This window comes from Erpetoichthys calabaricus, chromosome 18 (genome assembly GCF_900747795.2).
Source record: "Erpetoichthys calabaricus chromosome 18, fErpCal1.3, whole genome shotgun sequence".
Taxonomy (NCBI): domain Eukaryota; kingdom Metazoa; phylum Chordata; class Cladistia; order Polypteriformes; family Polypteridae; genus Erpetoichthys; species Erpetoichthys calabaricus.
This window is the reverse complement of record NC_041411.2, coordinates 20,054,707-20,070,982: the sequence shown is the minus strand read 5'-3', so window position 1 is coordinate 20,070,982 and position 16,276 is coordinate 20,054,707. Positions and strand designations below refer to the sequence as shown.

The 16,276-nt window shown below is 35.8% G+C and overlaps 2 protein-coding genes across 2 annotated transcripts in view; one reads left to right on the top strand and one right to left on the bottom strand.

The window, feature by feature from the left end:
- Nucleotides 1-16,276, top strand: part of ypel1 (yippee-like 1) — a 1,016,165-nt gene that overhangs the window by 150,504 nt on the left and 849,385 nt on the right. The window lies entirely within an intron of this gene.
- The window catches only part of ppil2 (peptidylprolyl isomerase (cyclophilin)-like 2), a 77,898-nt gene that overhangs the window by 54,907 nt on the left and 6,715 nt on the right, over nucleotides 1-16,276 (bottom strand). Inside the window, exon 6 of the mRNA XM_028824093.2 lies at nucleotides 1,814-1,865. Coding sequence (XP_028679926.2) covers nucleotides 1,814-1,865 — 52 coding nt within the window. The remainder of the gene's footprint in view (nucleotides 1-1,813; nucleotides 1,866-16,276) is intronic.

Genomic DNA, 16,276 nt, shown 5'->3' with positions numbered 1-16,276 from the left:
TGCAAAAATGAACATCCATAAACTGTGAAAAACAGCATTAAAAAGCAGAAAAAAAACAAGGAAGCAGCATCACATGTACTTATGTAGGTTAAACAGAAGTACTTTCAGAACAGTTTGACTACATGAATTTTCAGCACATGCATTCAGCAGAAGTGAATCAACTGCTACTGGGGAAAAATGGTGCTGAACAGTCAACTGCCACTTTTGCTGTCAGCCAGATCTCTTCTAAATACAAGTTGTCTAATAACCCCAGGGACAGCCACACTTGCCTCCACCGCATTACAGATTTTGTGCAGGAACCTCTGGTGTATATTTACTACACTCATGGCCTCACTTCATCACTGCTGGAATTTGAGGATATTCGCCCAGGGTTATTTTCTGTATAATGTGTCCACTTGTTCCATGGTTAGGTTTTTAAAGTATATCAGCCAGGCAAATGTTTTTATAAACCAGAGTACTTGTTAAGACACACAAAAGAGGGACTGTGGAAAAAAATGAATAGAAGTCATGATTCTTCAACACAGTGCAAATCCTGCTCTATGCCGTACTTTTTTGCTGGAGTTTACACTGTGTGATTCTACTAAAAGACTGTGCTGTGCTTTGCTTTAACATAACATTATAAAACAATCAAATTGTGTCTCGTAAAATGCAAGCTTGCCTACTAATTTGTTAAAGGTATTAATACATGCAAAAATCACCATGGGTTAGGTTTCCCAACAGGTCTGAATTACTAAGTGCACAAATGTTTCCAATTTTGTTTGATAACTAATAAAGGCTTCCATGAAAAGTCTATGAGTACAGGCACAGTCCTTTACTTTTATTTATAAAGGCCATGCCGTGTATAAAATACACAAATGGAACATAAATTCTAAACTTTTAAAATAATGCCTTCCATTCACTAAAGGAATAAGTGTCCCAGAAAAATGAAGCACAGCATTTTACAAAAAATTATTTCACAAACATGTTCTCTGTCAGTGTGTAAAGTAATACTTGCCATGTACGTCCGAACTCTCAATATCAGTTTTCCACTAAGCTTCCATGTGCTGTTTAATGTTTGAAAGAGACAATTATACCAGAGGCTGGTAGTAAGACAAAACTGAAGCAGAGTTGAGGAAGCAAGGTATCAGTAGTGGGGAAAATGGCAGCACGTCAGTTTTGATTACATTATCTATATTTAGTTCACTGTACTGGGTATGCAGTTCTGAGTATTGACAGCTGCCTATCTATGCCTTTGATATTCAGAGGACACAGACAGTCTCCCAAAAAAGAAAATTTCTACTTTCCAGCTACATACACAAATTGCTCTACTAACCTACTTCTTGGAGACAAGTGCGCTGTGAGAGGTGATTGCACAGGAGCAGATTATTAACAAAGGCATGCAAGTATCCATTTTTATACTCCAGTGAATGATCTATCAATTTTTAATTACTCTGTGAAACTCGCACAGAGGAGAATTATGAAAATCACTGTTATAGTAAAACAGATTATAAATTATTAATAGAAATCACAGCCAAATTACATTTTGCTTCTTGTTTTACTTTTAAACAGTTATCTGATTTGGGCTTACAGAATATGAAGTTAGAAGATGTGTAGATGTGCAGAGTATAAATAACAGAGTACTGAATGAGATTTCAAATCAATTTTATTTCTCAAATTGGCTCTATCTAGAGAAGAAAAAGAATTTTACACAAGACGTTTTTTAGATTAGATCTTATCGCTTTACAGACAATAAAACATTTACTTGGAACTATATTGGTTTAATGATTATTATTTTGGAAACAGCCCACATTAAGTAACAAAGAATGATACTCACCCTCACTGTTCTTGCTGAAATTGAGTTTGATTAATGATTTGGTTTCAAGCTTCTGAGAGAGGGGTAGAAAAAAAAAAAAAAAACTTCAGAAAATGCATTCAAAAAGCAAATCTCCATTCTTTTGATTCTTGGCTCACCTTGTTGCATCCTGGCCGACATGCTGCTGAAACCCAAATAAAACAGCAGCCTTGTATTTACAACCTGTCACTCTCACGTTTAATCAATGGTGTTTTTCCACTTCTGCATTACACTCTAAATTTGCATTTGTTCAAACTATGCACTGCTGTTATCACTTAACTGTGCTGTTTAGATTTACTAATGAATTCAGCTGAAATCTTAAGTACTTTTTTGAAACCCTGAAGTACCGTTCACTATAAAAAGTGCTTTTATAAAATGCATATAAAGACAAAATGTATTAATTACTTAAAACCTTATTATCACTAAGAGTAACCAAAGACTATTCAAAGTTTAAAAGTTAAAATAAATAAGTCACACACTGATATTTGGCAAGATGGTATGTTTAGGCCAGGAGGCATCTGATAAGAAAATAAATTTCAATGTATCAATATTTAGGGATAATTTCCCTGAAAAAATAAATACCCCAAAATCTTTAAAATACCTTAATGGATTTGATTTAAATTTTGTGATGTCAATGAAAATTGGCCAACCCTTACTTTTTAATTTTTCCATAATAATACTTTACAGAGTACACTATGCTAACGTGCCGCAAAGTGTAGACAGAAGCCAAAGAGAAAGAGTAGCTGTTCCTCTGTGCCCTGTTTGAATTTTACTGTTGTATGTAAATGAAGGTCTCCAGCATATGAGCAGTGTAGATAAACAGCACCACTGAGCAACAAGGTGGACTGACAAGTGAAGAAGGCGAAGTGTCTTAGATGGGAAAAAGACAACACTGACATATGCCGTGCAGACGGAGCTGTGAGGTGGAAGAAGGGAGGAAAATTCGGTTAAAACCGTCTCCATACATAACACTTATTTCAAGTTGTATGCAGGGGGTCCTCAGGTTACAGCGTCTTGACATACGACATTTTGACTTTACAACACTCACTCCCATAAAAACTTTAAAAAAATTAAGATGAAAAAAAATTAAGATGTGAGAAGGAATAACGGTAAGGGTTTTTTTTTTTTTACACTCATTTTTTCTGTTACTACAGTACAGTGTACAGTACAGTATATTTACATCCTTTTTCTGTGGCTTAGTTGTGTTTTTATGTTCTAGATTATGATTTTGCAAATATGTAAGTGACTTAGGCTAGGGTGTGTTTTGACTTACACCAAAATTCGGGTTACATCACTGTTGTAGGAACAGAACTGTGTCGTAACCTGAGGACCTCCTGTATTAGTTTTGCTCAATTAAAATGGAACCCCTATTGATTTTTAACATTCCAATGCCACACCATATAATGTGTGTAAAGGTAGAATGTAATTTTTTATTTTATTGTCTGTCATTCTGGGAAAATGGTACAATTCTATTAGATTTGGAAATTCTGCAACAAATTGTCCAATTTGTAGTGAGATAGTTTGCGCAATACAAAGTTGTCCCAAATGGCTACAATTAGGATTATTTCGTAATGTATAGGAATGATATGCAAAACCCCCTAAACCTATGCTACCACTTGGAAATGGAGGTTAGCTGCATCAAATATTTTGAAGTTTAGAGAAATGCTGTAATAATTGCTAAATTTGGCAAAAACAGTCAGCCAGTTAAAAGACAGTGCTTCACAGGAGCTTTATGTGGGGGTCATTTTGATCTTGCTCAAACTTAAAATTGGTTACACCAAACACTGCATTCAAGTACATTCTCTTTTGTATCTGATTTGACCGAATTATCTCAGAACTAAATAAAATAGTAAAATATAATCACCAAAATAGATACACAGACAATATCAAATGAAGTCAATTAAAAAAATCTGTGACGAAATGTGCACAAAAAATCCCAAGGCAACAGAATTGAAGCTGTTAAACACATGCATAAACATCCAGAAATCACAGTGCTATTGTTATTAATATGTTTTGAGGTATATTTATTATTAACAGGGAAACTTCTGTTTGACATGCAAATCAAAAACGTTAAATGCCTTGGCTCAAAAATTGCAAAGATTGGTGGAAGCATAGATTCATAAACAACGTGTGAATTAATAAAGACATTTTTATAGAGTCCGTTAATGTTAATTGTCCATATTGTTGTGCATTGAAATGAACCACCCAGAATATATTGCAAAAGTGAAAGAGCATGTTCAAACAACATCATTTGGTGCAAAAAGAATAATCAAAGGCAATTAAATGCCAAATTTTAAAGTACAAGGAGGTGCATCACACCACTGTCACCTACTATTTTATATGTACGTGTACACACACAAAAGAATTACTTTACATGCATATATATATCTCTGTATTTTAAATATAGATTTGTCAGTGTGTACAGACCTAAGAGCCAGTCCAATTTCACTACAGCCATTTTTACAGACGTTTCAAGTCTCAGAACAATTCTCTCCAAATTCTTTTATATATTCACCATATTTCCCTAAATCATTTTTCTTAACTCACCTTTGTTTTAGTATCTTGCAGCCTATAATTAAATGCTTTAATATCTAAATAAACAAGCTGACAGATTAAAGCCATACAGTCTATTAGCTACCAAACTTTCTAACAAAAAATAATGAGATGAAAATCCATGCAAAACGAATGCACTAAAAGGCTGGCATAAAATAGAAAAGTAATAGAGTTGTGCCATCCTACAATGATTTTCACTCAATAGGATTAACTCGAAGTGTACCAAAGAACCATTAATGCAATAGTTTCCATCCATCCATCCATTATCTGCATGTCTTTGGACTGTGGGAGGAAACCCACGGGGAGAACATGCAAACTCCACACAGGGAGGACCCAGCAAGCGAACCCAGGTCTCCTAATTGCAAGGAAGAAGTGGTAGACACTGCGATGTAATAGTTTATGAAATCCAATTGTGAATGTCTTTTTTCTAATAGGAGCAGAGCAGGTGTCTTACTATTTTCGGTTTTTGGAGAAATGCAGTTGGATGCCAGTATCCTTTCATTTTTTTTTTTTTTTATTTTACACTAAAGTTTACCATGCTATGCTCCTATTAAATACGACTTTCATTTTGTACCATTAGTCCATTTACAATGCCACACTGAAAAGACATCACCATTAACCACTGTTCTCTAATCTTCCTTTGAAACTCGGAGCATTACATAATTAGGGTTTATAATAGCTGCACTCACTCTAAATTTTATTGAAACTTATCCTATCTGTGAAAGGGGGTTATAACCTCTTTTACAGTAAGTCTCCACCCAAGAATATAACTTGCAGTAGAGATAAACACTACATATTTTTAGGTTGCTGAAGATGGGTTAAAAAAAAAAAAAAAAAAAAGTATAAGAGGGATAGACCACAGGTGAGGAGTGCCAGATAGAGGGGTAGTAAGTGTGAACTTAGATATTTGAACGGGCTTTATTTAAAATAAAATGTGAATGTTCTGAAAATGAGGTAAAATATTGAATGTACTGTAAATGAAGTTAAACAATCAGCTTTAATTGCAAGGCTGAGATGACAGTAGTAGGAGTTATGCAAGATGTGACCCATTCTTATTGCCAAAGACATCTTTCCAGCATTGAAGGAAAAAGCTTATTACAGCACTGTTAGGACACATATGGTATATAGTAGTGGAATACACACCATAAAGTAGGAACACAACCTAAAGTTAGAAAACCCACAAAGAAGACAGATTAGGTTGATGCATAGAGCTTCAGCACATAAGAAAAAGAAAAGTGCAAAAGAAAGAACTGGGGCAGCAGTTTACCTGAGGAAACCAAAGCAATGGTTGTTAATGCAGTTGTTGCATTTAGCTGTTGCATATACCAAAAGTTATTTTAAAAAGTATAGTTGCCCAAGTATTACATTATTACATATTCAACAGAGCTTTACTGACAGCTGAAGTTCTTAATGCACTTAAAGTATCTATTGTCAGACTATTATTTTGAGCAAGGAAAAAAAAAACATCTAGGCAGAAATATACATCAAAATTAGTAGCCTCACAGCTTCACAATCATCTTGTTCATTGCAATTTAACTGATAAGCTTTAGCCTGGCTTCTACACTGGTCACAGTACAGAAATGGCACTGTGGGGTCCCTAGCACTCTCATGTCTTCTGACAGAAGAACAGCTATAGTTGGTAGATAAAAGCACAGCATTTGACACTACTGACTACACTACACCATTACACTGGAAAAAACAGAAATGGCATTAACTTTGGGAACTACACAGATAGCAGCAAGACTTTAGCTATAAGCTCCTAACACTGCAGAATGATCTGCCTGCTTACGCATTGCAGTATGTAAATCTGGGGCTGAACACTCATTACGTTAGTCTAGAATATCATAATTAGATTTGATGTTCATTTTACAACCCTGTTTCTTAGTCATTCATTCAAAAATAACATCTTGGAAATCATTATGAACTGTTACTGACAGTCCTTCACTTTCTTTTTGGTATTCCTGATACATTGCCAAGCTATCACTTCTATCCACAGAAAGCAAAAAGTGCAGATAAGGAAAGCCTTAGAATTCTGCAGCACAAAGTGTTAACATGGTCTGTATTGGACTGTTTGGAAAGTACTTGTGATATTGGGGAATGCCTAGAAGATTAAGCGTAGTCAGGTGGCCTAAATCATCTGAACTGTAATGATGACTGTAAACCTTGGGTTTATTTTTTTTGTTTGTTTTTTCAGTAATGCTGCAGTATTAATTGACTTTTTACTCATACCTGTTTACATTAATCTAAGATTTCCTTGGCATTATGGCAATGTAACTTGTGGGTTTACGTTTATAAATGTTATATGGTTTAATAGCTAGCAATTAGTGTATTACAGTAGTAAACATGAATAGGCAGTGCTATACATACATAAATTGAAGTTCAACAATCAAAGAAATGACAGGCTAAGCACTGACTTGTTTCTCAAGTTGACATGGCTTGTTGGAATGGAAATGCAAACTACATGTTTGCAGTTTATGACCTTAAAAGTTGTTCAGTTAGTGTACACTTTAGACTAGAAAGCTTTTAAGTAACTATTGTAAGACCATGATCATGTGTCTATTGATTTGCATACTTGCCTAATTTATAGTAGAGTTGTTGCCAGATCTAGCATCTTTCCCAGCTGTATAAACACCCTTAGAACACACCAAGTCACTCACTTGGGGCCAATTGTGAGACAATAAAGAAATCATCTTTGGGATAACAGAGATAGTGTGATATGTTATCTTCCCAGACAGTGAGCAGGTCAGCATTCAAGCCCTTTCCTTTGGTGCTCTGAGGCAGTGATGACAACATAAGATACTGTCAATCAGAATCATCTTTGATCCGCACAGCATTAGTGTACCACGGCCACGACTGACTTCCTAGTCCTATATTTGGACCACTAGGTTAATACTTTTTTCCGTCTACTAGAAGCTTTAATCTGAATGCCACACTGTCATTGCCATTTCAAGAAGGTAGCAGCTGTTGTCTGCTACTAGCTTTACAATATCATCATTACTAAAATCGTTTGAAAGTAAAATAAATTCTAATCCCATTACTCCGTAAACTGTTCAAATTTGACATGTCTGAAAAAGTTATGCATTGTAATAGTAATTAATAATCCATCAACATTGCTAGATTTATTTTTGTAGTTATCAGGCATCATTGCTTCACATTCACTCATTTTGCAATGAGCATCCTTGCTAAGCATTTTGTTGCCACTTGACTGTGTACTTTATAAAAATGTGGATCAACATTTCTGTCCTTCCTCTTCTTTAAATTTTCTTCAAGTCTCTTCTCTGCTATGAAAACAACCAACATCCCTTGAAAAGCTCATAGTCAGTATTTCATATTTATCTTTGGCAGATCATGACATATTTTTTCATCTAGAAAAAAAAGTAGTCAGGATATTTCTCAGTGTACTCTTTTTGTTACTTATTTATATTTCCATGACATTATAAAATCATTATAAGTTTAAATACCCAATTGATGTGGATGAGTAAACTGCTGAACATATCATTTGTTTATATTTCCAGAGGTTCAGATCTCCTTTAATCTGATTTGTCATGGTTAGCGGTTATCAAAAGATCCATGTAGTCTTTATATTCAGACACTGCACATGGACTGTTAGGAATCAATATAATTTGAGTCAAATTTTATAGCAGCGTATTTTGCTGCTATTATTTTTAGCTATCTTAGTAATCGTAGGTGTCTGCATTCAGATTATCACCTTCTGTACTGGATGGTACCATATTATTGCTGCTGATCTCCTTTTGTTAAAAGAATACCTAGGTAACTCAGTAGAACTTTGAACAAAGGTAAGGATATCAGGAGTTCAACATCTGATCAGTCTGAACAGTAGTACTACTGAAAGCTTATCTTCAAACAAATGTTGAAGCAAATAAAATGTGGTTATTCTTTTAAATGAAAAGATCATAAGAATGTGCACATTAAAATTGACTCCATTTGTTTCCTGGGACTGCAACCTACACATATGCAATTTATTCTTATTTACAATGCAGTTTCAAAAGTTAATAATCAAAAAGCAATCTTTACTTTTATAAAACTGTTCATATCCACAAATTCTATGCATTACTTAAAGGAGCAGATGCATGCTGCTAAAAAGAAGTAAGTATGAATTAGCTCATATACAAAAGAAAATTAATGTCAAAGTCCATTATCTCATTCATCAAGGTAAACATACTAGGGTGCTAAAACAGCTCGGTCCCAAGTTTTGTGGTCCCAATGCCAAGAACCTGGACAAAGTTTGAGAGGCCCAGATAATATATTAAACCTACTATATAATATAACAGGCCACAATCAAATAACACCTCAGACAGTCTCTGGAAGCATGCTAGAAATCTACAAACCATTGATGTATTTTCCATTTACCACTGTAGGCTTATAGAATGGAAAGGTCAGCCTTTCTGAAATATAACTTTTGCCGGTTTTACCTCTTGAAGCCTCAGATTACACATTACCCACCACAAGAAGGCAGACTAACAGAATGAGGCAAATGTTGCATTTACGTGCTATTAGACAGAACGGAAATTCAAGTTTCTCTTGGATACTCTGATGGAAAGAGGATATTAGCTAGGTGATCACACTATAGTATAGCAGCTGCACACCTTCAGACTCCAGCCACATTAGATGGCAGTGAAAAATGGTGCAATTAACACTGCGGACGTGCTGCGATCTATGGCTGTTTTATGACCAAGAAGTACACACCAAAAAACTTCATCTCTTCTTCTCATCTAGAAAGCAGTACTATCTGGTGCTATACTACAAATTAGCACATTTTCTATCCCCATGCTATTAGGATGCTAACTTACACGAACTCATATGTCTGACCTAACTTGTGACAAAAGACTTCCGTTCAAACACTACCTACACTCCTAATCTGTCTGTGCTATTTATTCAAACTGAGCCTTTATCTTTCTTATGTTACATCACTTTAGATTTCACCCATGGTTGGTTGCTGTTATTCCTGTTATGCACTTGCCCAATCTGACTGTCACATGTACAGTTGGTATGTTTATATGTTTAGTAATTTAAAATGTTAAGCGGGACTACTTGGGTTCCTTTTTGCTTCCACTATCACATTGCCTCCACTCCACCCATTGTGCCAGGCTTCACCATGGCCAGTTACAACAGACACAATGCAGCAGATAAAGTATTTCTTTACGGACACCATATACCAAATGTGAATTGAACTAGCACTTTTATTTGTTTTTAAAAACATAATTTTGGAACAGGATTTGTGCACTTTAAGATATAGGTTGTTGCCGAGGGCACATGAATTCTCCAAAGGAAGAAACAAAGTGCAATTTATAAAGTACTGACTATTGTTTATTATATTTATTTGCTTGTGTTGGCTGTATTAAGTTATAGTGCATACATATTTTTTATTGTGTGTATGGCATTTATGCTGAAGTGGAGAGGTTGAACACATATCTTGGAGTAACAACAATAAATTGAAATAAACTGAACTGAATGCTTTTTATCCAGAGGCAGTTTGCTGTAGAATGGCCATTCACTAGATGTTGCTATGTAAATCATTTCAATGCTGAATTCAAGCAAACATTAAGTTTATGTGCAATGGTATGACAGACTGGGGGATGCAGAGAATACTGGAACATGCCAATTTTAAAAACCATAATAGCCAAGTTAACAGCTCTCAGATTACATTTTTTATTATTACTAGTTGCCAGGTTTTGGCACATCCACACTTAAAAAAGTTGCCAAATATAACCCACCCCCAAAATTTATAAAGCACTTCAAAAAATATAAACACTCAATTTTAAAAGTATGACAGTTTCAAAGTTTATAAATTTATATTTACAACACAATTATTCTAAAAAGAGCTAAAATGCTTCTATAATTTATGCTTTTTTCCTCTTTGCCACAAAGTGATCTCTCGCCAGATTACTGTCCCCAACATAATTCAAAACCCATTTAAAATCAAAACAGTGACATATGATGACCAAGCTTATCCTGGCAACTTCTGGTGCAAGGCTTGAACCAGTCTGAGGTAAGACCATCCTTCTAGTCCATCCTGCAGGCCACACATGCATAAATACACATTCAGAACAGACTGGCTCTCGTTATATTGGTCCATTACTCCGTTACACTTGGGGATTCCTGAAGCACAGCACCTGAGGGAAGTATTGACTTTAGGGCAGACATTTAAACACTAGCCAGCTAAGTCATGTCTTACAAGACCCCAAAATGAACAACAATACATCATCAGCTTCTCTTCTCTCAATTTAACTGGACACTGGGACAATGTTATTCCTGACTCGAATGTCAGAAATCACCAAAGTGTGTGAATTCATCCATTTCATGTGCATGCTAGAAAAGATACACAGTTCACCTGCTTAATCCAAAAAGACATGTGTAGGTGTATCATTTGAAACCTCATACAACCATAGCTGTTCATAAAATTAATGTACAGTAGAACTGCAGAACTTCAGACAGTTGTAACTCCATCCAGTTATCTTGTGAGCTTGAATGGCATGAGAAGCTTTTCATGGTTTTTTGAAAAGGCATGCACCCCCACACACAAACTTGTTCAAACTTTACTAGTCCCCTTTGTTTCTCCAACTATTGACTAATTAGCTAAAGACTACATCGTCCTTTGCTCAATTTGATACAGAAAACACGTCATTTCTATATTGGTGAAAATTCTATATACTTATGTAAATCTCACTACGCTATTTATTCACACAAACAGATGTTTACTCTCATTAACCTAATTAATATGGAATTTTCATCTGCAAGAACTAACATACAATTATAGCTGTTTTTTTAGTTTATGTTCTGAGTCTGTTCCATCCAAAGGAGAAGAAAAATAAAACATTTAGAGGTTTATTAATTGAAATCATAGCACTCAAGATGGATAGAATAAATTACCATAACAACTGAAAAAGCTAGAAGCACTGTTGTAAGACAACTTTAAACTGTTGGTTATGTTCCCTCACACTTAGAGTTATTATTTGTGTGTCTGGCAGTGTCCAGACAGCTAAGCTGAGCTCCATGTTGTCAGCCTAGGAATACTTCTCAGAAGTAGACAGTAACTGACAGGATCTGTAGGACCTGGAGCTATATGACACTTGGCTATTGGCAATTAGTCCATTCTGACCCGTGTACTGAAGGTAAACTAGACAAACCTTCTCAGGATGATTCTTTCCATTTACTGCTAGTCTAACTCACTGGATCTAATCAGACCTCTGCTAATGAGCAGAGTAAAGCTAGAAGCTTGTAAATATTTAGAGGTAATAAACTGTTATGAGGCACATACGGCTGGGTAAGTTTATTTTAGGGTTTAACAGGAAAAAGCAGACTATTAAAAATCTTTTTTTAACACTTAACTGATAAAGTCTGTCTTGTGAGAAAGTAGTGTACAGTAAATCCAGAGTAAAAAAAAAAACATCATCATCAAGCACCTTATTGTCTTAACATTGATTAAAGAATAGTCGTCTTCGTACAGCCAGCCGTCTACATGCTGACAAGGAGCGGTTTTACTTCTTCACAGACGTCAGGCAAGTTAGAGCACTCTAATCTTGTCGCCAGCACTGTCAGGTGTAATTAATCAACAATAAATCAGGCTTCAATAAAATACCTACAACAGTGGCCAGAGAATGTGAACTCTGCACAGGATAGTTAAATATCTTAGCTCATTTATTAGTTTCTAATCTTTACGGTTCTTTTTATTTTGGTCCATAATGTAGATTCACAGATCTAAATGAATGGTTTGACATACAGCAATAATTAGGGCAAATTCTGGTCAAACAGTGATATGGTTTTAAATAGATTTGGGTGCAAAATGGTACATTAAGACATTACTAGGACACATGTCTTCATCATCACTTCTTCAACTGAAGGAATACAACCAGGAGACAGAAAGTGGACAGGTATCTTTGGGATTTTTCTTCTACCTGTTTAAAGTAACAATTACCAAAAACATGAGCTCCATAGTCTGCTGTCTTTCAGCATGTGTGTCAATTTTTATAATACTAACGCCTACTTACATAATTATTAAAGGTTCAATTATAATCATATATCTGGCCACAATTACAAATTTGCTTGAAATAAGAACTGAATATCACTGGGCACTTGTTTCATGGTGTTTCTTTTAAAGATTGATGCAACAGCAACAACAGGTAGGTACAGACTATTACAGCAAGCTCAAGGCAACATGCAGCATAACATTTGAGACAAACTTAAGTGCTTAAAGTCCTGCAGCTCCTAAGCTCCAATTCTCATCTTATACCAAGTATATGACAATTAGTACAAGTGATACATCTTAGGACAGAAGGTATATATAATTCACTTGCACTGGCAATTATTTATTTTAACCTTTACATAATCTAAGTAGTTACCATTTTGTGAATTAAAAATGAAATGAAAACAGAATGGTGGCGCAGTGGGTAGCGCTGCTGCCTCGCAGTTAGGAGACCCAGGTTTGCTTCACAGGTCCTCCCTGCGTGGAATTTGCATGTTCTCCCCGTGTCTGCGTGGGTTTCCTCCCACAGTCCAAAGAGATGCAGGTTAGGTGCATTGGCGATTCTAAATTGTCCACAGTGTGAGCATGGTGTGTGTGTGTGTGTGTGCCCTGCGGTGGGCTGGCACCCTGTCCGGGGTTTGTTTCCTGCCTTGCGCCCTGTGCTGGCTGGGATTGGCTCCAGCAGACCCCTGTGACCCTGTAGTTAGGATATAGCGGGTTGGATAATGGATGGATGAAAACAGAATTTCATCACTTTATCAGTAGCTGTAAGAAGTAGAAAATGAAAGTAACAAAAATACAATCAAGCAGTATGCCTTAATGTCCCAGAGTTTACATAATAAAATAAAAGGTAGAGTTCAGTTCTCAGTGCTGACTCATGGTGTGACCCTGAGCAAATTAGGTAATCTACCAGTGTACATTAAAGAATTGTGGGAAATCTATAATACAGTATGTACCAAAAACTCATAAATCAATGAATAAAACAGACTTAGCATTACTGTTTTTAGGGTTCACAATTACCAAACGTTACTAATGACAACTAGGTATTGCCATTTTTCTTCTCGTTAGGAACACAAATTATTTTAGACAGGGTAGCCTACCCCAGGTCCTCCTAAAAAAAAAAGAAAGAAACGAAACTAGGATTTGTTTATTCATTTATGCCTTACATCTGACCCTGACATAACTGAGATTGTGTGTCCTGAAGTAACTAGGGCAGCACTAACGTAAGAGGAGCTTTAAGTTCAAACTTTTCACCAGTTCTCTCTCAAATAAAGAGTGGCAGCCAGTTTTCAACTTTGCTTATTTTTAATATCTATCCCAAAAATGCCTTTTTTTTTTTTTTTTTTTTTTTTTTTTGTTCTTTATTTCGCCTTATACAATTTCTTGTATTAGGAATTTGTTAGTTTTCGCATACCCCTTGGGGTCAGAGCACAGGGTCAGCCATTGTACAGCGCCCCTGGAGCAATTACAGGTTAAGGGCCTAGCTCAAGGGCCCAGCAGAGTAGGATCTCTTTTGGCAGTGACAGGGATTCGAACCGGCAACCTTTTGGATACCAGCGCAGATCCTTAGCCTCAGAGCCACCACTTTTCCATTACACCTTGCAAAAGCTGGCAACTTAATTTGTAAATGGCAGCATTTAATTTTCTTTCCTAAATCATTAGAGTTTGATTCCTGTTTGTACAGCATGCATTCATTTTAAGTGAGATTTTAAAAAATTCTGAATTCCTCTTGCATTACTGCTAACTGGTAGAATCAATTTATTTGTAAAATAAGCTGATCACCAAAACTGCAACGTTCCAGTGAGAGGCCGCTGATAGTTACTACTAACTTTATTTAAATAGTCATTTCCTACAAGGATATAAAAAGACAAAGACAAAAATGCAACTACCATTCAAGGTCTTAAAGCACTATGACCTAAGTGGAAAAACGGAGGATTCTAATTATACTATAGCTAGCTTACATCCAGTAGTCTGTTGTCATAATAAAACTGATGGGTGGGCTGAAAGAGACAGACAGACAGCATGATGGATCTTATTTACATTGCAGTCTAGGGAGCAAACTGAAATTGAGCGTCAGAAACAAAGAATAAAGTCAACTAGTCCAGACTTGTTCTGCCAGAAGAATGTGCACAGACATGGACAGCAGCAAAGGGCAGAGTTTAAAGAAAAAATAGAAATAAGTATTTATACACAATATCAGATATACAAAGTAAGAGTAACCATTGCAAAAAACAAAAAAAAAACAGGAGAAAAAACAGCCAATGTAATAAGAAGACTTGTTCACTTGTGGTTGACTTTAAAATCATACACTTTAGGCAATAATTTTAATCTATTAGTATTTATAGACAAAAAAACATTTGTAAATTACAAAGAAAAAATACTGCAAATGACCTGAGCAAATTGCACAAAGTTAATGCATAGAATACAACACAAAGTCTTATTCAAACACAATCCAGGGTGTCCAAACTGAATAAAGACTGGGGAGCACACATCTAGGTCTAAAGAAGCTTCACGTTACAGGTATGAATAACATCACTACTGCCACTTTCTTTCTCTTCTGACAACTTTATTCATGCATTTTGATCTTTCTTAAATTTGAAAATTAATTGAAATAGCTTCACATTTCAGTGAGACAAGCTGTTACCACACAACTGTAGGCTTGTGGTGTAAAAATATTTATGAAAGTTTGTCTGACTGACTCCACTAGTGCGCTATCTTAGACCATTCACAGACACTAATACGACATGAATGGTTTGCAAAGATTCAATGGCTTGAATCAAAGTCTATTAGTGTTTTGCATGAACCATGGCACAGAATGGAAATGTGGCTAGCCTAAGACTTAATTAAATCCCTAATCTGCTTAGCCACACACAAATGTAGCTTCTGTCTGTGACACTGCACTGTTTTATACTAACTTATCTGGTGCTTAATGGCAGGACAGAAAATCATCTGCTACAATATTAATCACCAACACTTTCAAGCTTTTATCTCATTATTATAATTGCTGGAGGATGAGGACTAGTGTTATTTTATCCTTTTTCTGCAGCAGCAGCACTACTGTGTGCTACTTGGCATGTCTGAAGACCAGTGACTCTCAGGTTTACAGTTCAACACTCTTGCCACTAAAGCATCTTGCCTACTTTTTTAAATGCAGTTAAACCTATAAGGTTGACAGCAGCACTAAGGTTACATGTCATTTAGAATAGGTGCAATCTAACACCATGCAACATTTCTTCTCATCGCATGCCGTTCATTCCTCAATCACTTCCAATAACTGATTTGATAAAGTAATTGGTAGTCTTGGAATGTTCACTATATGTTTTTTTTTCTTTTATTAAAGATTTATAGACACTTCATCCAATCAACACTCTTCATAGGTATTGGTATAAGGAGAAAAACCCTTTACTGATAAATACTTAATGCCTAATCCATCAGGAGCCATATGGCTTAGTTTGCAGTCTATCAGATAATGAACTTTACACAACATAGCTTTGTATTTCACAATCTGGACTTTAGTACTGGAGCTCTTGCGCCCTCCTGTGGTCAGTTCAGGGACACCACAAAATATTGCTGGGCTGAGGATTTTTCTCCCATGGGAGTAATTCTGCTCAACAAAAAAGCACTTGTTTTTACTTTTAACAATAACCAAAGGGGTGTTCATATATAGATGTATAAAACAACATTTCTTTCCAAGTACACCTTCGTAGTCATTACTAAACTAAATGAGGCAATTTTTAGGTGGGACCTAACAAGTAACAATGAGTTATTTTATAAGAAATGCACAGCGGGACATAAAGCCTAACCAACAAGGCCTTGCAGATGTAATTTAGTAGGCTGTACTCTGATGTAAGGCTTCCATAGTGACAAAGTAGGTAGGTGCCATAAATCAGTCTTATCAGGATAATTGC